Source organism: Sapajus apella, unplaced genomic scaffold, assembly GCF_009761245.1.
Source record: "Sapajus apella isolate SASKATOON/1434 unplaced genomic scaffold, GSC_monkey_1.0 scaffold1, whole genome shotgun sequence".
NCBI lineage: Eukaryota > Metazoa > Chordata > Mammalia > Primates > Cebidae > Sapajus > Sapajus apella.
Window position 1 is genome coordinate 87,238,172 of NW_022436941.1, and position 25,407 is coordinate 87,263,578.

Sequence of the window (25,407 nt, forward strand, 5' to 3'; positions counted from 1 at the left end):
TTCAAAACTTCTTTATAGATAATATAATAATCCAAAGATAAGAAATTAACATGATATAGAATTACACTTAAAGTTATTATGTATGTGTACTTCTCAGTGCCCTGCATAGTGCTTTGCATATAATACAGTCTCAATATTCATTTGTGGAAGGAATAAATATAAGAAATATTAAATAAAATATTTTTTAACTGACAAAACATATATTCTGTTTTATACACTAGGGATAGTACTATAAATTCATCTTGGCATTGAGCTTTGTTTTTGCTTTTGATATTTAGCAAATAAATTTAATAAAAATATACCTAATAAGGCACAATAGAAAGCTGTGCATGGAGTATAAACAATAAGAAAATTTAAACCTAACAAATTTGAAGTAAGAAATGAAATACAAGATTACCTGAGTAACCAAATGATATGCTTGACATTGGACTAAGATAGATTCCACTTCCATACATTGCACCATGGAGCTAAGATGAGAAGAGTGGGAGAGAGAGAGAGGTCTGTCCATGGTTCAAATGTTAATATTTGACAAAAGAAGGCATTCACTTTCATGTCAGAACATTCAGTCTTAGAAAAAAATGATAGAGCTTCTATTCCAAGGTCTCATTTGAAAACAGTACTAATATCCTTGTGTTTAAAACTCAGTTTATATATGAAAAATGATATCTAGAGGAAAAAGATTCTTAATAAATGTTTTCCATCTTACCAGTAATAAAGACAGTCACTTATTACACTTATTGTAAAGTATACTAGTAGGCCTTTATTTTAATAGAACTAAAATTTTAGAAACTAAATTTGGTCTGAAAGACATAGTAAGGCATTTTGATTAGGATTTATATATTGGTGTATAAACAAAGTGACCTGCTCAGATTTTCATTAAATAACACTGTCTGTCATCCTGTTCTTATCCTTTATTACATTTTTTAAGTTACATAAGTTTCAATAACTGAAACCCTTCAACTGGTCTAAGAAACTGCTCAGAACAACTAAACTTCTTTCTTATTATCTCTACGTCCTGAGCCCTCACATGCTATTAGTATGAACTGAATACTAAATGCATTTAACATTTAACATTTAATTGAATCATCTAAAATGTCTTCGTAATATGAGATCTGGCTCAAGTGACTGAGTTAATCATTTCCTTACGTCCTATGCTGTCAGATGCAAACAAATTCAGCTGCATGAGAGTGAAGTGAAATCTGCAGGAGGAAAGGCATAAATAAAGATGAAGATGACAGCCACGATATGCTATTAACACCAAGTACTGTCTTGGAGGCACAAAGGCAGGTATCAGATGGCTCTCTAGTACCCAATCTCGGCTTCGCTTATTTCTACATTTTATTCTCTAAAAGCATTCATATGGAGGCCCAGTACTCAAGGTATGTACGTTGAATTAACAGACAGAATGCCTGTATGATTTTACTTTGTGCATGATAATGTTTTTCCATTTAAGTTAAAAGTGTGATTTGTTTTACTGTTTCCTCATAAGAAATTAAACTCTCTTTTCTTTCTTTTTTCTTTTTTTTTTTTTGAGACAGTCTCGCTCTGTTGTCCAGGCTGAGGTACGGTGGTATGATCTCAGCTCACTGTCACCTTCGCCTTTGCCTCCTGGGTTCAAATTATTCTCTTGCCTCAGCCTCCAAAGTAGCTTAGATTATAGGCATGCGCTACCACACCTGGCTAAATTTTTTTTTTTTGTATTTTTAGTAGAGACAGGATTTTGCCATGTTGGCCAAGCTGGTTTCGAACTCCTGCCCTCAAGTGATCCGCTTGCCTCAGCCTCCCAAAGTGTTGGGATTATAGGTGTGAGCCACTGCGACCAGTCTTTCTCTTTCTTTCCATTGTATGATCCATTTTGGGTTTTGGGTTTAGATCATCGTGTACAGATGACTCCTGCTTCAGTTCTAGTATGCCTACTAAAAATTCCATATAATGTTTTAAAGCTCACATGCTTCCTCTTTTGCAATAAAAACCCAACAACAGGGTTGCGTGCTGAATCTCAATTCTGAAGAAGAATGAGGTCTTATTAAATAGCATTCAGAAAATTTACCTGCAATCGTGTATTAGAAGCAACAACCAGACCATTCCTCAGGATGGAGTGCCAGTTTTCAATGTGTGAGCCACTAAAAAAAATGGAAAGAAAAAAGCAAAACCAGAAAATTAGTTATCTTCAAAGTGGGTCACAACATAATAAGTCATGATGCCTTCTGAAGGTTCTGGATTGCCAAATCAAGTATTATGTAGTTGACTATTCAACATGAATGACCATTCAACATGAATGACTTTTCACTGAAAGGCAGTGATATCTTCCCCATACATTTCTGGAAAACTGGGTGGAGCACACCCCCATTAACATTAGGCCTTACTCACTGAAATGCAAAGGTGCTTCCAAAGAGTTTTTTAGCAGCTCTAAAATTGGATTCTTTGGCTGGTGGACTGCTGAGAAGAAGGAACTGATGCGGAGTGTGCATAAACTTCAATTGCTGCCATTTTAAAATAACAACAAACAAAAACATGTAAAACTTAACATATATTCAGGCTGAAGACAATTGCAAATTTTATTGGTTTAAGAGTTACCCACTTTCAAACTATAGTAATTTTACACAAACCACATTAGCAAGCTAATTTGTATAAGTTTTTTTAAAACTTGACATAAATCATAAGTCACATGGAATTACAAATACAAAGAATAATTCTTTGGACTATTGGGAAAGGAATAGGAAACAGACAATCCAAAGTCATTTATACTTAGCTCTGGAATACAGTATGCAATCATATTTAAGCAGATCTGCCTTCTTAATTACATTTCTTTTAAGACTTTTATTACTGAGTCCATAAGTATATACTAGCTATTCAACTGGAGAAATATTCTGGAGTTTGCTAAGCAGAAAAGTTTATAAACTGCAAAAATTCTCATTATGCTTTATTTACATATATTTATAAAATTGGGAATTTTTGCCTACATTCAAATATAGTCTCTCCCTTGGTCATGGAAAGAAATGAAAAGCAGAATCTTTTAGATTAATAGCTTGATGACATCTTCTAAGGAATATAGCCATACAGGAAAATAGCACATAGGAATCTCACATTTAGAGACTCATAGATGGTGAAAATGAGATTTTTAATACAGCTCTTAGGTGATGATCAGAAGTGAAATACAGAGTCTAATAGCTTTTTACAAATTATTATTTTTTAAGCTTACTAGGCTGATAAGTAAGCTGAGGTCAATAGCTTCTCAGCTATAGAAAAGTGGAAATGTGCCAACATGAAACTGACAGTGATTACAAAGCACATTAACTTCCTTCTGATCAATCTCCAGATAATATTTTTCTATTGCTTGTGGAATGACTAAATGATTTCATATTGATGTTTTTATTTACTTGAAACAGCCTGAATATGAATTTATTATCTTGGAAAGGCTTGGAGCTAGTGAACAAACGGCTATTACAAACTAAATAATTAGATTTAACCTGGTTTTACTCAGTTCTTGGAGAGGCTGCCTAAAACTCACGAGGTCACTTTTCCCAAATGATAAGTACTCCTCCCATTTCTGTATGCACATGTAAAGAAACAACTTACCCTGTTAACTGGCAGTTTCACAATATGTGACCTATTACTTGATATCACCCTGAAATTAAAATGATCCATTAGTCACAAATATAAGCCAAATATATTTAAAGTTCTTTTTCCTAGCTGGCAAGTAATTAAAACTTATTTTTGCTCTTCCATAAACTAAACTTAGAAATAATTTCATTTAGTTGCATAATTTAGGTTTGCTTCTTGAAACAATTTAAAGAGCTTATATAACAAAAAAGGTAATATTTTAATCTGAGAAAACACACTGGGAAGTAGTTTCCTAAAACCTAAGACATAGTTTTTAATAAGCACAACCTCAAGTGTCAGCAAAATGAACATTTGAATATTTCTGAATGTACTTTTAAATAATGATAATCCAAATACAAAGATGAACAGCGATTCATGGATCTGCTTCTTTTATTCCTCTTGTGCACTGCTTAAATTAAGGATAAGTTCTCATGAAGACTTTTTTTCTTTAAATATTTGAGGGTCTCTTTGAGCTGATATATACAGTGGTTTATATATAAAAATCCAACATACGTAGGCACTGCAATTGAAAAAAATTAAATTCAAGTATCTGAAAGGAACTGCTTTATACTTTCAGCACATAAAATAATAAGTAGGGAGAAGTACATCAAGTTTTGGTAGACTCTCTTTATCTTGAAAAAAGAGTGACTAACAAGCTGAAGGAAATGATCACCAGAACTAAAAGTTAATCGTCTGACTTTAAGGAAAAAAAGAAAGCAACTAGATACTTGCAAGTTTTACCTTCAATCTGAATATAACAATGAGAAAAACTTAAAGGTTACAATGGAGATTTAGTGTTATTTTACTTAATGTATCAGAATTTAGTAACAGATTATAACATATACAAAGAGGGAAGGCTTCTACATCTAATTTTTTAGATAAATTTTATAAATTTATAAATTTTAAAATATTTAACTTTTTTGTTTATTTTTATTTAAAAATATATTTTTTTAAAAAAAGATGGGGTTTCACCATGATGGCCAGGCTGGTCTTGAACTCCTGACCTCAGGTGATCCACCCACCTCGGCCTCCCAAAGTGCTAGGATTACAGGCGTGAGCTACTGTGCCCAGCCTATATCTAATTTTTGTTATAATCTTGTTAAGCTAAATTAAATGTGTATTACAAAATTTTAATGAAGTGAAAGTTAAGTAATCAGAATCTTGAGGAAGCCAGGTTCTTTTGCCTCTGCCCACCTTTACATGTTTTTTAAAACTTCCTGGTCATAGCATGGAATGAGTGCTCATTCATATCAATCTCTTACAAGCCTTACATTTGTATTTCTGTATGGTAAATCTCATGGAGTTGGAGTTTTCAAAGTTAAAAGAGACATGTATATAAAACCCGTATAAGGAATGCTGAGTAGAAACCAGTGTCTTCATTTTGCAAATGAGAAACAAGAGGAGAAATTACTTGAAGTAGAAGAGAGCAAATTATTTGAAATGGGCATCGCAGCAAGGTGACTTCTCAAACCACCTTTCCTCTTCATAGTCTAGCCCTCCTTCTAGAATTCATGCTGGGCTAACACTACATCCATCACTTGGCTCACTCTGAAACTATGCATCTTCTGCAGTGAGCAAGCAAAGAGTTAATCACATTTATACTGTCCTTGTTAAGGGAGCAACATATAAAAAACATTTATTTTAGCTTAGATTTCAATAATAAAGGTTGAAACACTGAGTTTCATCACTTAGTCCTCACTGAAGTAGAAAATTAAATGAACCAAAATGTCTTTGCCACATAATCTAGTTAATCACATCTTTTAAAACTATAGGCAAACTGCTGTCAAATGCACTATTTATCCCAGGTAGTGCGTGTGACAGCATTCTCCTCCCCTTGTGATGTATAAGATTTAATTAAAGTGAGAGTCATTAAGGACTCCCAGGTTGTAAAATCACCAGGTCTCCTAAGCTTGTAGAACTGTAGCACTGCAGGATTTGTAAGACAGGCTTTTTTTTTTCTCTCTCTCTTAAAGCAAGCAGTAGAAAATGATGCTGTCTTCATTAAGATGAAAACTAAAATTTTATACCATTGCAGTAAGGGATGAGCAAGGGGATCCTGTTTATCCATCTGCTTCTTGATTTCCAGATAAGGTGCCTGAAAAAAAGTCATTATACTTTTGATTTTTCATAAAAATTCCTTTTTCCCTTTTTACAACAGGTAAATCAGACAGAACAATATGTCTAAGCTAGTAAGATTTAAAAATCTATGGACTTAACATGGGAACAACGACAATTACTGTAGCCTTTTCTCCCAAGATGATGGGAACCGTGAGTTTCCATGCCACAAAAATGACTTGCCCAAACACTGTGTTAAAAGACTTGTCCAGATTCTAGCCTGGCTTCCATTTACACTAGGCTATGTCCCTAAAGATGACCACTCTCCAGTGCCCTGTTGAGTTTCCCTGTTGAGTTTCTGCAGCCAAACCACAAAATGTATATTGTACCAGCCCACTTCGCCAAACCATTTTTGGTAATTCTCCACTTAACCCCTTCTGTAACTTTCCATTTTTACATAACTCTCCTAGTCCCATCTTCTTTTCCTTGCCTTTTCACTTACTTGTAGCCCCTTTTGCTTCCTCTTCTCTACCTTTAAAAACCTGGAGATGAGTTCAGTTTATGCTGCAGTCTCTCTCCCCTGCTGCAGTGCTCTGAATAAACCTGTCTTGCCATCTTTGCAAGTGCCCTGTAAAGATTCTCTTTGACAATGACCGTTTTAACTGATAACTAATATTAAAGCAAAGTTTGTGAGAGCTACACTCATGCTCATATCTGAAGGTCCAGACTTAGGTATAGACCTTTACATTAAAAACTTGGGCACAATTTACCTAAGACAAATCTTTCTCTAAAAAGTGTTTAATGGGATTTACCCAGACAACCATTTCACAAAACAAAGAGCCATCTCTCTGTGACAATTTAGGGCTATGTATAGGACAGTACATTCTAGAAAACAGCACAGTATAATGTTGTATTTATTCAGAAAGGTTTAAAGAATTTGACTGGATAAACCCTGAGAGCATCCCTATGAAGTACACACTGAAAGAGGTTGCAGCAGCACTATTTCCATCTTGACAGTGAAGCACCAAGCAATTAAGCACCTCGCCAAGGTCACAGGCCACATTCATTGACAAGTCAGTTATACAATGTTGGCCTCTAACTTCCTAGGCTGATGCTCAATCGTGTACATTCCCTCCTATTAAAATAGCTTACACATGACCCAGAATAAAGAAAGCAGTTTTTGGCAGAGAGCTGATTCCAGAGTCAGAGTTGGTAGCTATTTTTAAATCCAAGAATAATCAGGGTCTAGGGTATAGTATAAATACCTTTTACCAAAGTCTTTTTCATGGCTAAAAATGTTTATATAACTTTCTGTAAGATACTGCAATATGTTCTTTTTTTCTCCTAAATGGAAAAGCATTTTATTGTTTTCTTTCCCTATACAAATAAGGAGTGCATGTCTGAGAAAGAATTCAGATAATACAGAAAGGTACTGGCATAGAAAAACAACCCGAAGGGAAGGTGGTTTTTTAAGCAAATAATAGCACCTGTGAATTAAAGGATTTCTTGTTTACTATTTGCCAGACACACACTATTTATTGAGTGAATGAATGAATATTTGACTACATGAATAAATGATGATCAAAAGAATCAAGAATCAAAATGGAAATACAAAAATGTACTTTTTGAATATTGTCTTCCTATAGAGGATTAGAGATGACAGTGGGGGGAGAGAAAGCTTAGTGAGCCCTGGGACAGGAACAGGAGGGTCCCAGGATTCCCTCCCCAGAGAAAATAAAGGACCCAGGGTAACACTCATTATAAGCCTACAATGGTCTCTAGGGCAATAAAAGCTGCACACATAATGTGTTGTTAATCTCAGATTATTAATTTCTACTTACAATGAGGAGTTTTAAACCTTCTCCAAGTCTTTGGCAGTGGAAGGGCCTCAATAATTCAACAGTGTGTGCTTTTCCAAGTGCTTGATTATAGCCCAGGGGTGTATAAGATTTTCATAACAAACCCCGATCCTTCCTCATCAAACTTTTCCACCAAAGCCTCCCTCAATGACCAAAAACATAAACCCATACTCTACGGCAGTCTGGCATCTTCCAAAGTGGATTTGGGATTCTGTGTTATATAAAATATTTATGGGAAATTTCCATTTTAAGGAACATTTCTGATTTTAATACTCAAATAATGTTTTGAAATTGCTACCGTCAATTAAAACTGACAGTCTAAGAAGATGGTACCATATTTAAGCTTTGCCTTAAAACATCCCGACATATCTACATGTACCCAAGGCTCTTGCCTGCGTTTGATAAGTATAATTATCTTATAATTATCCACTTACTTTCCTGAAGTCACAGTGTTACATGATAATACACTGGTATGATTTAATTAAAACATCTCAATACAGCACAGATTTTGAAATGATTTTAATTACACCCAATACAATAGAAAAGTCTACATTTCACTACATAGCTAGAACTCTCAGACATTTTAAAAATATACTACTGTACAAGACCAGATGACATACTTACTTGAGTCATTTCTCTGATAGAAGTTATGCTATCCAGTGCTTTCATTACTCGATCATAGTTCTTTTTCTGTTTAATGAAAAAGTGATGTTAAAAAACAGCATTTGCTTATAAGTTGTTGCAAGTCTACATATCACTAGAGAAATATATTAGTTTCATATGTGAATTTTCCAATGGGGTCAATTTGAAAGCAATTACTGTTTTGTGTACATAAGAGGGAAGACTACAGTAAGATGGCTCAAGGACTTGAGTCAGAGGGAAGAAACAGAGAAAACAATGCCAATCCTTCTATAAGTATACAGAATCATATTTAGCCATGGAAGAAAAATCTAGAAACACAAAAAAGTTACGGGGCTCCCGATTGAGGTTTTCACTACTAAAACACTAAGCCATAATGAATAAAGTCAACACAGAATCCTTCTAAAACACAAAAACTCACTCCAAATCACACATTTGCTTTTATTTTCTTTTGATCGGAATATTGTTAACAAAAGAGTATGGCTGAGAGTGTGCAAATGACAGCATACAGTCATGAAGCTGACAATTTGTTTTCAAGCAAGATCTAAATATGTGTACTGTTGCCATTTATGAAGAAGAAAGTTCTTCCAAGAAAATTTTATACAGTTTTTTCTATAAAATTATTTCCAGCTGACTAGGAATACAAACCAAGGCAATTTTAGCTTTTAGGCAATTTGAAAGTTTTGCAATTTCAAAAGGATTCTGCCTTATCTTCAGGAACATTTATAAAATTGCTACCTTAAGAAAGGCAGGTCCATTAACAATATGAACTAAACTTTCACTAACCTTCAGATAGCTGGGGGGTAAGAAGGGAAAGAGGAAAGGAGGGTTGAAGTGAGAATGCAGAAAAGAAAGGAAAACTTGTCCCTTTACCCATGATCTTTAAAATTAAAATGAGTTTACATAAGTCGAGTCCCCAAAAATATATGATGAAATGAAAATAGTCATGAACATGCTTGATGAGATAGATTTAGATAGAAAGAGGAAACCTAATGAGGCTACAATCTCAATTTTGTTGTTACTGTTAAAGAAAATTTTGTGATTGATGTGCCAGGATAACAACTTACCCTGGGGTTGAAGGCCAACATCTGAGGATCATTAGGATCTACCACAGAAGGATATGGCTCGAAAATCACAACTTTTCTAGGAGATTCCAACGCAGACCTACACATGGATACTAGTAGATCTACCACCTTGAAATATACACATAAGACAGTTACTACTCTTCAGGTTTCATCCAGTGCTTTGTCGTTGTTTCTTCCTCTCAGGGTAGCAGAAGTTAGTGAGGAGGATCCAGGGCTCTACCAATCTCTCAAATGAGTAATTCAAGACTTGAGACTACGTTTGACCAAACTTGACCATCAATTTAAAATAACAAACATGTGCTGCCTCTCATTACTCACAAGTTAGTATCTCGTTTTCAAGGGCACACATTATATGCTAGCATTGTTCTAGGCCCTATGGTAAGACAAGGCACAAGACAGACAAGTCCCTGCTCTGGTGAACTTTACATTCTAAGGGAGAAGATACACAATAAAATATCAGTTAAACAAGAGATGATTCAGTAGGATTCCTGGTACTGTTAAATGTTATAAAAAATTAAAGTAGGCCCTAGAGAATAATGCAGACGGGGGCACTGTTTTCGAGTGGCTAGGAAAGGTGGTGAATCTCAACAGAGACCTGTGTGGGGTCCAGGAAGGAAACATGTGACCACCTGGGGAGAAACTGTAGCAGGTTTAGGAAGCCCCATGTGCAGGAAAAGACTTTGGCATACTCCAGGAAGCAAACTGCCTGACATCATCTGACCTCTTCCTATTCTCCTCTGTCAAATGCCACCAATGACCTTTGATTGGCTAAAGACAATGGCTAGATTCCTACGTTATGATTTGTCTGCACAATCTACTAAGAGGTAGTACTACATAGCAGTCTTAAAGCGTAGCTCCCCTTTCCAGTCCTCAAAAAAATACATTCTGGACACCTAATAAAGAAAATTGATACTGTCTAAATAATGGGAGTTAACCTGAACAGACTTATCTACAGTGTGAATACAAGTGACTTAATGAGGAAGCAGCAGATTTTAAACATATATACATATATCTTTGAAAGGAAAGCTATTTCTAGACAGTTTTTAGACAGGCATTCAAAAAATGCACAGTAAGAGTGGGCCAATTTTTTATTACCCTGCTTTGAAGAGAAGAGTATTGTGACTAATAACATAGGGCTCACTATGTTGCATGGGTACTCACAAAACACACCCACCCAATCACAGCATCCAGAATTTCCAGTGACCTAGAATAATTAGCAATCAACACACAAGGCACCAGACATAACATGCCCTGAATACACAGACATGCATATCCACAAGGCACACTCAGAAAACATTAGAATGTAAACAGCTAATGTTCCTGACACATTATTTATGTGTGTGTATATAAATACATGCATACTATATATGTGTGTGTGTGTGTGTTTGTGTGTGTGTGTGAGAAGTTATATTCCAAGCAATAAACATAAGGACATAACACCCTCATTTTTGTTTTCCTCTCCCACACTCACATTCCTCCTACCCTAGAGATGCACATTAACCCCAATACAGATTGTTTTCAACATTAACTGTTCTCTAATGAAAACCCAAACAAGAACTTCTGACAAAGAAGAATCAGTAAGATAACACAGCCTTTTCTGAGACCTTGTAGGGAGAAGGGGAATGGCACAGATGGATACACTCTCACTAAAACCCTTTAAAAATGATGTCCTACTATGCAATTGAAGCTTTATAAAAGTCCATGTAATTTTGAGCAATATTTTTACTAGTGCATTGAAGTAAATTATAATGTAATAATGGGTAATAAATGTAATTGGTAGAATATTTCTGTTAATGTATGTCTTAGCCTAACTTTAATTTAAAAAGTGTAACTACTGTGGCACACTTACATGGCATGCACCAAAGTTTCAAACTCTCTGCCCACTTCCAGGACAAAGAGCTAATGCTTGGAAGCAGCTGCTCAGCAAGGGATGTTTCCACTTTTGCATCTGATCTGAATAAAGTCTTATGACTGGCTTTCACCAGATGATCAGTGGAAAGGGGCTGACCTGATTTGAAAAAAGGAATGCCTTCCTCACTTTCTCTACTATATGCCATATAGTAAAGACAGCAGGGCCACATGATGGAAGGGGTCCAGTTTCCCCAGTCACCACACAGAAAGCGGCGCATCAAACATTCTAACTGGAGTGTGTGAATGACAAAATGCTACCATGTTAAGCTGCTGTGATTTTATGGTTTATCTGTTAAAGAAACTAGGATTAAACTTTTTAAGAAGAAAAACATTTATAATACAATTTGGATTTATATTCCTTTGCATATCTTAATTTTTCTAAATATTTCATGGACTAAAACATCCACTTTAAAAAATAAAAGGCTGGGTGTGGTGACTCACACCTGTAATCCCAGCACTTTGGGAAGCTGAGGCAGGAGGATCACTTGAGCCCAGGAGTTCAAGACCAGCTTGGACAACACAGTGAGACCCTATCTCAAAAATAAATAAATAATAAATAAAAATGTAAGAGAGGCTGAGTATGGTGGCTCATGCCTGTAATCTAAGCACTTCGGGAGGATGAGGCGGGAGGATCCCTTGAGGTCAGGAGTTCAAGACCAGCCTGGCCAACATGGCCAACCCATCTCTACAAAAAAATATAAAAATTAGCTGGGTGCAATGGCATGTGCCTATCATACCAGCTACTACAGAGGCTGAGACAGGAGAATCGCTTGTACTCAGGAGGCAGAGGTTACAATGAGCTGAGATCACACCAATACACTCTGGCCTGGGTGACAGAATGAGACTCTTTTAGGGGGAACAAAAAGAATTAAAAGAAAATAAAATATAAAAGCGAGCATACAACTATGACTTCTTTTTTTTTTTTGGACCAAATAATATATTTCCTCACTCAAAAAATTTAAAATTAAAGATTCTAAATAGTATCTTAGTATATATAATGCATGCCTTAGGCAACAAGTTACACTCATATATCTGCCTTCTTTGACTGAATAATGTAATTGAAGAAGCAATTTGGAGGTTGACTAAGATACTTAGTATGGAAATGCAAAGAAATACTAAGTTTAAGTAAAAAAAAATTAGGACATTTGATGAGCGAAGGTAAAAAGGTCTGTAAATTTACAGAATCGGGTGCCTCCAAAGGACATTACATTATCTACAGTTCAAGTTGCAGAGCAACCCTCCCCACCCACACCCCTTTCAGACATGAAGGAAAGGCCACCAAGCTCTTGCAAATGAGAAACATTTAGTCATTAGTCATTAGTCTTCTACTGACTGAAAGTCCATGTGACTATGAAAGGCACCTACAGGAACAGTCTACAACGTAGTCTAAAAAAGACGAGGACTCAGAATTGTAAACCAATCATTTTCCAACATTGCAAGAGTAATTTTTAAAAAAATCTTAGCTGAGAGCCCAATATCGAAACAAATAAAATGGAACTATTCTGTTGAAGTAGTATTTGGGGCGCTGGAATGGCAGCTGTTTGGACCACAGGACACTGTTGTTCAGGTTAGTCCTCTGCAGCGGTCCTGAGGAATGTCTTCGCAGACCCCAGAGCACCACTTCAAAATGTGGGGGTAAACTGAGGCAATGAGACTACTGAGGTGGTTTCTTTTTGTTTTAATCTTTAGAATTATGACCAGAATACTGGGGAACATGTTTTAAGAAATAAAGTGTGAAAAAATGCTGTCTTTGGAGTAGACTTATTAAACTTTCTGATTGTTGGATATTGATCTTTAGAATTAAATCACTAATTTGAGCTGATCAAATACTTGTGCTTTGTATCTATCATTATATAATTTAAAATTTGTTTCTATTCAAAACCATTAATTTTAAGATGTAACAACGATTTTAAAAAGCCAACTATTATTCTATCGACATACCATACTGTTAGCATATTAACTTTTCCTTCTAATTGATCATTTACTATTTCTGGCCTTTTATTTCTTTTTTAAAGGGAAACTTGCATACAGTAAAATGTCTAATTTTTAAGTATACTGATTGAAAAATTTTTGATATACATGCATATACATAAATTTATATAAATATACACATGTGTATATTTATACAACATATCCTTGTAAGGTTTTAATATTTTTACATAGCTATAAATATCACATATATTAAAGTGCCTTTTTTTTCCTTTTAGCAATATTATTTCCAAGGGACAAGAAAACCTTTCAGGTTTAAAAAAAGAAGGATGAAAAAGAAAAAAACTCTCCATGGTCAGATGCATTTTAGTAACCCTCTAAGTATAGGTTAGCTATTGTCTTAGTTTTAGGGACAGTCAGAGCCTTTAAAATGCAAATGTGTGCATGTTGGGGGTGTTGGGGGCAGGGAATACAAAGCTATAGTTTAGAAGTTTATTTTAATCATGGAATAAACATGATTTTTTTCACATCATATAAAACTAAAATTCTGGTGTTTGTATTTGTTTTTATTTATACTTCAATTATATGAAAAATATTGCCCTAAATATTTCATCAGGTGGATTCATCACAGTTTTAATCAGTGAAATGATGAGGCTCAGGGATATACACATTCCTAAGCTCTAGGGTATCATCTGTATTACTTAACTGTTGTGCCTTCATAAGCCTGATGCACTGCCTCATGTTGTATATGCTCCATTTTACTGTCCTATAGTTTGTATTGGTATATAATTTTTTTTAAACTAGGTATTCATTAAGCTATCTGGAATTTGTTTTTACACGCACTGTAAGGTAAAGTGCTAAACCAATTCAATCCCCTGTTACAGGACATTTGTTTCCACTTCACTTATTAAACAACCCTTTAGTAAGTGAGGAGGTGATACCTACTTTAACATATATTAAATTATTTATAATCTGATCCATTTTGGGGGCCATTGATCTGCCATACCACTCTTTGCCAATACTATATTTTGTTAAAACGTTATAGTACAGCATATAATATGTTTCGGTATGTGGTTGGTCTAGACTCTCTTAATTAATGTTCATTAATTTTTAGAGGTTTTCTTTGATTTTTTTTTTTCTTACAGATGAATTAGTAGCTTAGTCACGTTCTCTAAGGGGGAAAAAAATCTTGAAATTTTGATGGATTGCTTTTCTTCCTATCTCATAAACCCTGCTACTGTAAAATTGAATGTCCTCTTTTTATTACATATTGGGCCTCTTATCTTTTCACCTAAGTTTTAAAAATAAATTGGCTTCCATTTTATAGCACTATATCTTTACAAATAAATTTTACGTAAAGCATGCATGAGGTTTTCAATATCTCCACCATGTAAGAAGAAATTACAATTATTTTTCTTACAATAGAAACTTGGTTTAATTTCTCTCCTTGGCAATTGCAAAATGACAAAACACACATTAGATGATGAGAGAACATTTAGTTTATATTTTAAAAATATCAAATGCCAGTTTGCCACTTAACAAGAAGTTATCAAAAATTTCCTCCGAAGAATAGCAGAATGAAGATAACTAGTGGACTGGAACAATTTTTCAAAGCAAAATAAGAAATAATTAGCATCCTATGTTACTACCTGAGCTCCAGTTGCTATTTCATCAGCAGCTTCATTCATTACTCCCAGGGTTTGAAAAGCGAACACACACAGCTCCCGTTCACACACAGTAGGCTACAAAAGAAAAGAGAATCAATCACAAAACTTTTTTCAAACTCTCAATTTCAAAATTAAATTCATGACATTTCATATAATAAATAGAAAATGCAAAGTTTTAGTGTTTTTTAAAAAGGAAATAATACCACTTTAATAAGAAACAATTTGTTAAATTTAGGTAACAATTAAAAAAGAGTCATTTGCTAATATAGAGTCACAAATATTATTTGCTAATATAGTCATAAATATTATTTAAAAAATCATTTTCAGTTAGTTTTAGACACACTCAGAACAATTTAGCAATTGATAAAAATATTCTTAAATAGTAAAATTTATCTCCTGTGCTTTAATATACATTTGCACATGAGATGCATAGAAAATGTAAATACCTAAGCTGGTAATATAATAATAAATGAGCTTAAATATGAAAGCTCTATAAAACAAACATACAAAGGAGAATTCCACCTTTTCTTAGGAAATTTTTTTTGGAAAAAAAAAAAAAAGCAGGATTCTGTTTACTTGCTACCAGCTCTTGAAAGACTCGTTTTGTTACAAATACTTTTGACTTCAATAACCTCCTGAAGTCAATAGCGTTTATACACTCTGCAATTACTTTGGAAGAGCTCTCATCTTTCAAATCTAATATGGTGTCATCCCTCTGATTTATCTTATCTCCCAAGTTACATTGCATTAGGTAGCTGATGAAGCCTAACACGATGCAATCCACGGTGCCTCTGCACAGCAGACAAAAGGCATTTGTCAGTGCCATTGCTCCTATGCTCACTTCTTTCAGAGGCCAACTGGTCTACTGCTTAACCAGTGGGGACGTATGGCCTCATTCTGAACATCCTTTATGTTCAGAATGGGTACATATGCGTGGTTTTATAGAGAGAAAGCTTGACCAATTACAAAGGTTTCTGGTTGATGTTGCTCCAAAGAGAATTTTAAAGAAAAAAAAAATGAATTGATATATTTCCTTTGTCAGACTTGAAAGTGCAGTTTGATGCCATTTTCAGAAACTTCAGAACCATGAGAGGAAGTAGAGAAAGTTCTTCATCTAGACTTAAGCTATACACTCTACAATATATATTTAGATATACACAGAGCAAACTTCAATTTCTACTACTTTTCCTTTAAGTTGAGTGTTTATTTTAAATAATCTTCAATTTTTTGTGTGTGTTTACATATGTATATGCTTTATCCTCAATTTTCCCCATGGATATCAGATGGCTTCTTTTGTTCATTTTCTGGGGCTTAGATCATGGTAGGATCTGAAATAAGAGTGGCAACCATTTACTGCATATTTACTAGTGTCAAATGCTATTCTGGTGCTTGAATATAATAAACAGTACCCAAACAAGAACCAAAGGAGAAGATAAACCTTGAATATCATAAAAGGCCCTGGGAATTTATTCATTTACCAGCTATTGAGGAAGTAAACAATACACAACGGGCAGTTTGTTTTTTAATAACACTCTGATAGAATAACCATCACTTTTATGTGATTAAAATCCATCAATCCCAAAGGCTCATTTAGTTTTTGTCTGAATCTTGAACTACACTTTGTGATCATCTAAATATGTATATTTTTGTGTGCGCAAATACATAAATACACACATTCCAGGGAATATAACAATAGACACAATTCAGTACCAAATTGTTGTTTTAAACAATGGAAATAAAATGAAATAAGATATCTTACTATTCGAGATTGAAAGTTTAAGTAGTTTTCAATCCAGGAAAAATTGCAAAGCAAAGGAAAAATGCGGTAGACACAGTTATTCTTATAAATCTCTACAACACACTTTGTCACCAATCTTTTCTGGCTTTGTTGCAGCTCACTTTTGGCAATTTCACCCAGACCTCTCTATTTTCTATCATGAATAACAAATAAGCAAAATTTCGGTGCTTTTTATGATGGGTTTTTCTGCATATTTGTTTCAATGTCCCCAACCCTGATTGTTTATATTCAAATCTTGAAAGCTCTAAATCAACTTCATTGACTTGTCAACTGACTCATTATTTTAAATAATATGCCTGCATTCTTCAGGATGAAGCTATGATTTGATTACTTTATGGAAACACTTTTCTTTCTTTGATGTTTTTGGTTGAAAGTAACCCTCTTTCCATACTCAAGTGTGTAAAGCAGATTGCTAGGTATATTCTGCTTCTCCAATAGTTTGAAGAAGGAAATCGGACAAAAATCAGGCATCTTAGAAAACCTGCTTTTTAGAAACAAAAACCAAAACATTTTGCCATCATACTACAAAACGAGAAGTAAAAGTATGCAATATGTTTTTACAAAAATAATTTTACCTTTCCTTTCTAACACAGCAACTACGAAGGTCATAATGTGATTAATTTATATACCATACACCATACCAAGTAAATGCTGGTAAATTTACAAAATAACAATTCTGTATCTCTTGCTCATTTTTACTAGAAGGTGCAGCAGTATTTAAGATGTAAGTCATAAATCACTTTAGTTTTGAGGCATTTGTATATTTATTTTTTTGTAGAGTAGTAATCCTCCCTTTTCCTTATTTACCCACACTTTATTTCCGAGAAGTTCAAAGTGTCAACACAAGATGCTGCGCTAAAAGAAACTTCTCAAATTATATTAAGTGATTACATGTCTCTTTCGCTCACAGAAGGAACATCTTATTCAAGAAAGAGAAACTGAATCATTCCTCCTTAAAGACACAAAAGTAGTTATATATAGTAGGACTAACCTTATCCTATTCCCACCCAATCCTCCACCCTGACAAATTCTACTATGACTATGTTATTTACACAGAAAATGCTAGCATCAATTCAAAATAGCACATAGTCATTTTAAGAGTTATTATCAGTTAAGTGTATTGCCATGTTTTATTGTACATAACTTAATACAAAGTATGTAGTAAATAAAACCAAGTGTTATATTACTTATTAATTCATTCGGAGTTTACAAAAAAACTATTAGCTTCAGTTTGTAAAATACTGCCTATTCTTAATAGTATATTGCCTTGAAGCAATTAACCTCTCTAATTTAGACTGTAAAACCTCTATTATCAACACACATATATTTGCTTTAGAATACTCATTAGGCATGATTTAAAAGTATGAGGAACATATTTAATATATGTGCATAAAATAAGGTATATTTTAGAAGTTTTCCACTAAGAAAAAAACATTTTTAACTTTATTTGAATCAAAGCAATTTAAATTTAAGCAATAAAACATGTTTAAAAAAATGTTTTAAGCCCCAAAGAATATTTTAAACCTAATTGTATTTTAGAAAATTTGTGTTTTCCATTAATTTAAATTATCCTCTACTGGTAATAGAAGTAATACAACTCTAAAGAATCTAACTATGTACTTATGTGGAGAAAAGCATGGTGTAGGTGAGTGGTTTTCAAATATTTTTTTGCCATGATCTTTTTATTTAAACAAAACATTTCACGTAAGTCCAGCATATGAAACAGATAAAAGTGGAGTTTGCTCCTGTTGGAGCACACGTGCACAGTTCAATTTTCCTATCTATAAAATGGAAATAAAATTATCTAGTTCTCAAGTTGCTAAAAATAGAAGTGAGATAAGATTTAAAAACTATCCCTGAGGTATGGAAAGCTGTTTAAATGTTAACAATGTAAGGGAGCTTGGAGAAGCTATCTCTACTGCCTTAATTCAATGTGTATACAATGGTAAGTATTTAATAAAAAATAGTCTTCTTTAAGACATACTATAAAGTAGCATTTTTATTTGTATATCCACAGTTTAAAACTATTGCTGTGTTTTTTCTTACTAAAAATGAAATAAGCAGAGTAAATATAAATTCCTGATTTAAAAACTGGTATTGAAAAAATTGTAAGAAAAATTATATGAGTATCTTCTAGAACCACAAGCCTACAAGCCTTTAATTCTATGTATTTACAGGTTTATAGTCAATGCTTTGGGTTCTGTTTGTGGTCAAGACACACACTCAGGGAGAGGAAGGGTGTACTGTTCATTAAGAGAGAGAGAATCCACCAGCAATTAAGGCAGATCCACAGTAGGACAGGATCAGGTCTAATTAGGCCTAAACACGCAGTAGTCTCTATTTGTCTCATACAACTAAAGATGTTGTTTGAGTATGAAAACTAACTTCCAGTCAGTTAGGATATATTTTTTAAAAATCATGTTTTTGAGCTAAAAGTTTTTTGGCATATTTATTTTAGTATTTCAGAAGTTGATATCTGAACTTCCATGTTGAGGGTTGGGGGAGGGTTTTAATAGGGTGTGCTTTTTCATCCATTCTTCAAATATTAAAGTCAGGTCTAAATACAGGCAGACCTACCTGTTTCAGAAGGTAAAATGAGATACGCCTAGGTTTATCCTCATGCTCAGTTTCTCATGAATTTTCATGGGAGATGTCTTTGTGAAAGAAAACAGAATCAAATCTTGAGACCCCAAACTCACCATGCCAGAGGGAAAGTGAAGCTTGGGAACTGAGTCAGGCCACACTGCTTTCCTTTTATTCCCAAACTGACAGCTGTAATTTCACAGCTCGGTGTCATAGCCTCACCGATGAGACGGTTTCCACAACAGTAGAAGGTCACACATCTACTCAGATGGCCTCGCCTCCCTCATAAGGAAATTCCTTGAACCCCCCGAATCTTTCAGAAGACTTACCCACTATAAACTAGCCCTAAAACCAAGTTCTGCTGAAACTCATCCTGACAATGTCAGTTATCAGCCTATCTTCACAGGGCAAGAGCAAGGATCAAGACCGGAGACATCCCTGTGCCTACCCTGTGATTAATACATAACTTTATCCTCTACTCCCTCTTTTCACATGTAAAATGTAGATTTACTGAAACTTATCAGAGCCTCATAAGAATGTAACCATTTGCCTCACTGCTTACCCCTCCTCTTGTTCCCTCCTGCTTGCTAATTCCCCATTAAATATTGAAGTTCCCAAAACCCCTTGGGAAAGGGTCACAGACACTTTTGTGAGCTCCCTGGATCTCCCATCCTCAACCCTGGCTGAATAAATCTTTATTGACTGAGACCTGCCTCAGCCATTCTTTGGTTAACACCTACAACTAGACTAAATTATAACTGAGTGTTGTTAATTTTACTTGGAAAATAAGAAGCGTAGTTACAAACATCTGTCTACCACTGGATACACAAAAATATAGATTCTCAGGTTTCACAGCTGGCTTTGCTTCAGTAAGAATGGGGATTACTCTAAGTGGGTGACAGACATGTGCAAACATATTTGGGAATCAGCAGACTAGAATTTCATGCCTCATCAAACCACTCAGAGGAAGTAATCCAGGACATTTCACATGATAGGAGAAGAGAATGAGATTGTAATTCTCATATCACATGTTGATGTGGGAAATGAGAAAGTCTATTAATCAAGGACACACAGAAAGATTGCCAAGTGTCAAAGACAGAAGCCCAGCTTTGCAGGAACTTTCATGTGAGGAAACACAACCATACGGTTTTCTGCAGCAGAGTTCAGCAGCTCACACCATTGTACTGATCCACAATTTAGGTGATTAAGGTGAGTGTTAACTAAAAGAAAAGAGCATTAGGAATTTAGAGGCTGATCAAACTGGCATTTCTGACAATAAATCCTTGTTTTTTTGTTTTTCAAAAACAACTGAAGACACAGACTGCATTTAAAAAGGATCTCTAAAACAATAGGCATAGAATTCTATAGAAACCTGAGTTTTATCTAACCTATTTAATCACCAATGGGTTATAACTTACCCTCTTTATGTCTCTGGGACTTATTGCAGTCTGTAATATGTCATATCTAATGAGTAATGGTCAATGAATCAGTTAGTTGGTTAATATCCCATAAGAAATTATATATATTTTTAATACACTACTCTTAAATTTATTGCACAATATATTGCAATGTAAATATAAGTAACATACAGAAAAAAATAAGGGGGACCAACTTAGGTAAAACATCTGTTTCACAGAATCAAGAGGTAGTTCTTCCTGTGTTTAACTTTCTTCCTTTCAACATGAAGTTTCTTTCATTTTCATTTCCTGATCTGATTGCCTATGTCACTTATCTTATTTAAGAAAGTTTTCTGATTTCCTTAGGTATCAGTCTGTATCACAGCAACAATAAACCATCTGATAATCATCTGCATTTATTTAGAAAATGCTTTCTCTCTTGCTTATATAAAAGCACGGCCACTTTGAGAAAGACAGCAATAGTCATTATTGCAGTTATAGATACAGACAAACAAAATTTGGAGTGAGACACCAAGAATACTAATAGCAACTATAATTTCCACTACTTACTATGGGAATGAATTGCCCACAATTCAACCACAAACAGTGAACTCCCAACAATTTGTGTAGCACATTTCCAAAACATAAATGTAGTCAATTTAAGTCCACAAGTCAAGAGGAAGAACCTCTGCCTGGTGCCATTCTGTCCGTATTAGAATCCTATTTCTATTACTTACTAGCACAGTAACACTGAACAAATTACTATTTTCCTCATCTATAAAGTCAGGATAGTAATAATACATATCTCAAAGAGTTATTAAGAGGATTACATTTGAGAATCCACATAAAGACTTTGAACACCCTGATTACATTTAAAAACATGCAAAAAGCATTTACTTTTGATAACATTACTATTATCTTTTGTGGTAGAAATGGCATTGCTATGGAGCAAGCAATAGATCAATACCAAGGTGAGCACTGACAAAGTGAAAACACAGCACCAAAGTGGGGCAGGTTGAGATGACCGCAGAATTCTCCCTGTTCTCATCATATGGACGCATTTCCCTGTATCCATGGAAATGACAAAATTTCATAATTAAATGCTGATTTAGTTGATTTAGGTTTCAGAATAATATTATATCCCTGACAGAAAAGTTGACTGGCAAAAATATAGCACATGGATTGTTTCCCTTAAGCAAATAAAATAAAATATTTGACAGATGATTGCATTCTTAAATGGCTACAAGGAATGTTTTCTAAAAGTATAATATTGACATACAAAAAATTTCTAATAAAATTATTGCTTTCCAAGTTTTGTGTTTTATCTTTTCAAACATATTCCAAAGATAGGCTTCTTTTAAAAAGTGTAACAGAATCTAGCATGGTGTCTTCTACTTATCAAATATTAAATTAAGTGTTTGTGATATAGTTTTGAAGTCAGACAGGATTAGGTTCAAAGCCAAGCTTCTACCTATATATTCTGGTTGGTGTTGAACAAATTGCTTAACTTCTATAAATCTTAGTCTCTTTATTTGCAGCATGGAAGCAAAAGTACCTAAATCACAAGTTTTGTCATGATCAAATTAAAAAAAAATATGGTAAATATCTACCCATAGTGCCAGGCACACAACTCTCAATTATCTTTTCTCCTCTGTCAACTATGATATTAGCTCAATCATTATCTTCATATTTATCTACATAAATAAGTTATTATTTCTTAACTCAAAAGCTGGACCTTGAATACTATGCAGATATAGTACAATGTACTTGCTTGTTTAAAACTTTGAAATAAGGAATGATAACAGCAAAAAGGGATGAGTGAGGAACCGAGACTTTCATTTCTCTATAAAATCTTTAACAGGAACTGACAAAAATGGCCTGAGTCAATTCTTCTGGTATTCTGGAAATTAATTTAAAAACTTGCAGCAACCCAAGGAGTACTTACTCAGGACAAACAGCTGAATCTTGGTAAGAACTGCAAAACTTGTGACATTTAACCCTTTTTCCATTTTGGAAAAAAAAAAAAAGTGCAGCTCGTTGTCAGCACTTATTTAATTCTACATAAACAAGCTCTTTGAGGCTGAAGCAAATCTGATTTTCAATGTCAAAATAAAATATAAAAACTGTTGTTGAAGCTATTTCTAAACAGAACTAACATCAGAATTGTCCAAATCACAAGAATAATCTATTTCCGAAAAATCAGCTTCATCAAATGAATCTCAGCCAACAACTGTTCCAGAACAATGTTGACATTAACGCGTACAAATGGTATGCCTTTAGGATTTGACATTTTCAGCAATCAAGCATTACTACCATATTTTGCAAATGGAAATACCACCACTATAACCAAAATGCTATAAGTAAAATAATGTCTTTTTTTTCCCAAGTAGATATACTAGAACCATGCAGAAATTATAATAAAAGCAAGACATTTCACGGCAAAGTTATCTTGGGGTAAACGCTGTAGCCGCATGCGCCGCTGACAAGTTTGAGACACATGGGAAAAGGGTTAAATTCACCCTAGTCCAATCTTCCATTCACCAGCTCAGGCAGCCTTAAAAACAATAGTCTGTATGTCTAATACTAGAAGGAGCAGAATGGAACTGATTCACAAAGAGCTGTCTGATAGTTCTCTGGAAGACAAGCTGAAAACACTTGTCTTTATTTCTGTCTGACTTGGAACTCACCCAGTACTAATCCATTACCTAGAGTGGGGATTGAAAACATTTACAGAAAATGTTTTAGTAAATGTTTTAGTTGTATGAAGCAACAGATAACAACTGAGACAAACAACAGAATAACCAAAAAGCTTAGAAGAAAGGATTAGGAAAAGAAATGTCTGTCGATAAGGACTATGAAAAATTAACATATATTCCTGGAAATCCAAAAGCCCAGATGGTTGCCTATGACTGTGTGCACACTCAAGAAAAACGTTCGAAGGCCATAAATCTCACCTCTGGCTAATCTCAAGGCTCTGTACAAGCAGGAATGAAGTCTAAAGCCTGCCAAAACAGTTTGGCTGAGATTTTAATCCCAGAGTTCCAGCATTATCATACTCAAAATGTCCAGTTTTCAATATAAATGAATAAATAAATAAATAAGAGGCATGTAAAGAAACCAGAAAGTAAGGCCTATACACAGGGTAAGAAGCAACTAATAAGGGCCAGGCACAGTGGCTCATGCACATAATCCCAGAACTCTGGGAGACTAAGACAGGTGGATCACAAGGTCAGGAGACCAAGACCATCCTGGCCAGCATGGTGAAACCCCGTCTCTAAGGAAAATACAAAAAAACTATCTGGGTGTGGTGGTGCATTCCAGTAATCCCAGCTACTCGGGAGGCTGAGGCAGGAGAATCACTTGAACCTGGGAGGTAGAGATTGCAGTGACCCAAGATCACACCACTGCACTCCAGTCTGGTGAAAGAGCAAGACTCTTTCTCAAAAAAAAAAAAAAGCAACTAATAGGAAGGGTCCCAAGGAAAGCACAGATGTTAAATTTACTAGACAAAAACTTTAAATTGGCTGTACTTAAAATGTTGAAGAGCTAAAGAAAACCATATCTAAGTAACTGAAGGAAAGACAATGTTAACAAACAGAGGGTATCAATATGTAGAATTTATAAAAATAATACAAATTTTGGAGTTGAAAAGTACAAAAACTGAAATAAAAAATCAGATTTGAGCAGGCAGAAAAAAAAAACAGTGAACTTGGAGATAGGTCCATTGAGATTATCTAATCTAAGGAAGAACAAGAACAAAAAAACAAAAAAAAAGTGAACAAAGTGTAAGAGTTTGATGGGGCACCATCAAACATATATATATATATATATAAAGCTAAATTCCAGAAGGAAAGAGGAGAGTAAAATTGCAAGAGGAATATTTGAATAAACATGGCTTAAAACATCTCAATTTTATTTAAAAAGTTAATCTATACTTCCAAGAAACCCAATTAACTACAAATAGGATAAATTTAAAGAGGTACTTAGCCACATCATAATCCAGATACCAAAAACCAAAGACAAAGAAGAAATCTTGAAAGCAGCCAAAGAAGTGATTCATCACATAATAAGAAATCCTCAATAAGAAAATAGGTCGTTTTTCATCAGAAAACATGAATACCTAAAGGCAGCAGGATAACATATTCAAAAATGCTGAAAACAGCATAAATCCCCCTCCACCACACACAAAAATTTTCAACCAAGAATTCTATATTCAGCATAATTATCCTTCAAACAATAAAGGAGAAATTAAAACATTCCCAGGTAAAAACCAACAGAGTTCATCATTAGCAGAGATTTCCCACAGGAAATAATAAAGGGAGTTCTTCAGATTAAAATAGAAAGTACACTACATAGTCCTCACAAAGTGATAAAGAGCTTGGGTAAAGGTAACCATACATACAGGTAAACATAAAGAACTGCACGCAAATATGTTTTTGACATTTTAAACATATATATAATACATTGGTATATTTGACTTTGAATTTCTTTTTCCTGTTTGTTTCTGGTTTGGAAAACAACTGCATAAAGCAATAATCATAAATATATGTTGATGAGCACATAATATAAAGATATAACTTACATATTTATACATAACAGTATTTATATGTAATTCCACTCTGGGAGTGGAGTTGAAGCTATGCAGGAGCAAAGTTTTTATATATTATTAAGTCTTGGTACAGTGGCTTATGCCTATAATCACAATACTTTGGAAGGAGAGGGAGAACCGCTTGAGGCCAGGGCTTTAGCCTGCTCAACATAATGAAAGCCCATCTCTACAAAAAACTTTTTTAAAGATTAGTCAGGCATAGACGCTTGTAACTCCAGTCCTGGTTACATGAGTCATGAGAGGGTGAGGCAGGCAGGAGAATCACTTAAGCC

At 34.4% G+C, this 25,407-nt stretch overlaps 1 protein-coding gene across 2 annotated transcripts in view; it reads right to left on the reverse strand.

Annotated features, from left to right (window-relative positions):
- Window positions 1–25,407, reverse strand: part of PARP8 (poly(ADP-ribose) polymerase family member 8) — a 179,224-nt gene that overhangs the window by 16,672 nt on the left and 137,145 nt on the right. For both annotated transcript variants that reach the window (XM_032281105.1, XM_032281104.1), the window contains exons 16-23: window positions 14,731–14,823; window positions 9,224–9,349; window positions 8,142–8,207; window positions 5,631–5,698; window positions 3,580–3,628; window positions 2,371–2,483; window positions 2,051–2,123; window positions 398–467 (exon numbers count right to left, since the gene is read on the reverse strand). In XM_032281105.1, the coding sequence (XP_032136996.1) occupies window positions 398–467; window positions 2,051–2,123; window positions 2,371–2,483; window positions 3,580–3,628; window positions 5,631–5,698; window positions 8,142–8,207; window positions 9,224–9,349; window positions 14,731–14,823 (658 nt within the window). The remainder of the gene's footprint in view (window positions 1–397; window positions 468–2,050; window positions 2,124–2,370; window positions 2,484–3,579; window positions 3,629–5,630; window positions 5,699–8,141; window positions 8,208–9,223; window positions 9,350–14,730; window positions 14,824–25,407) is intronic.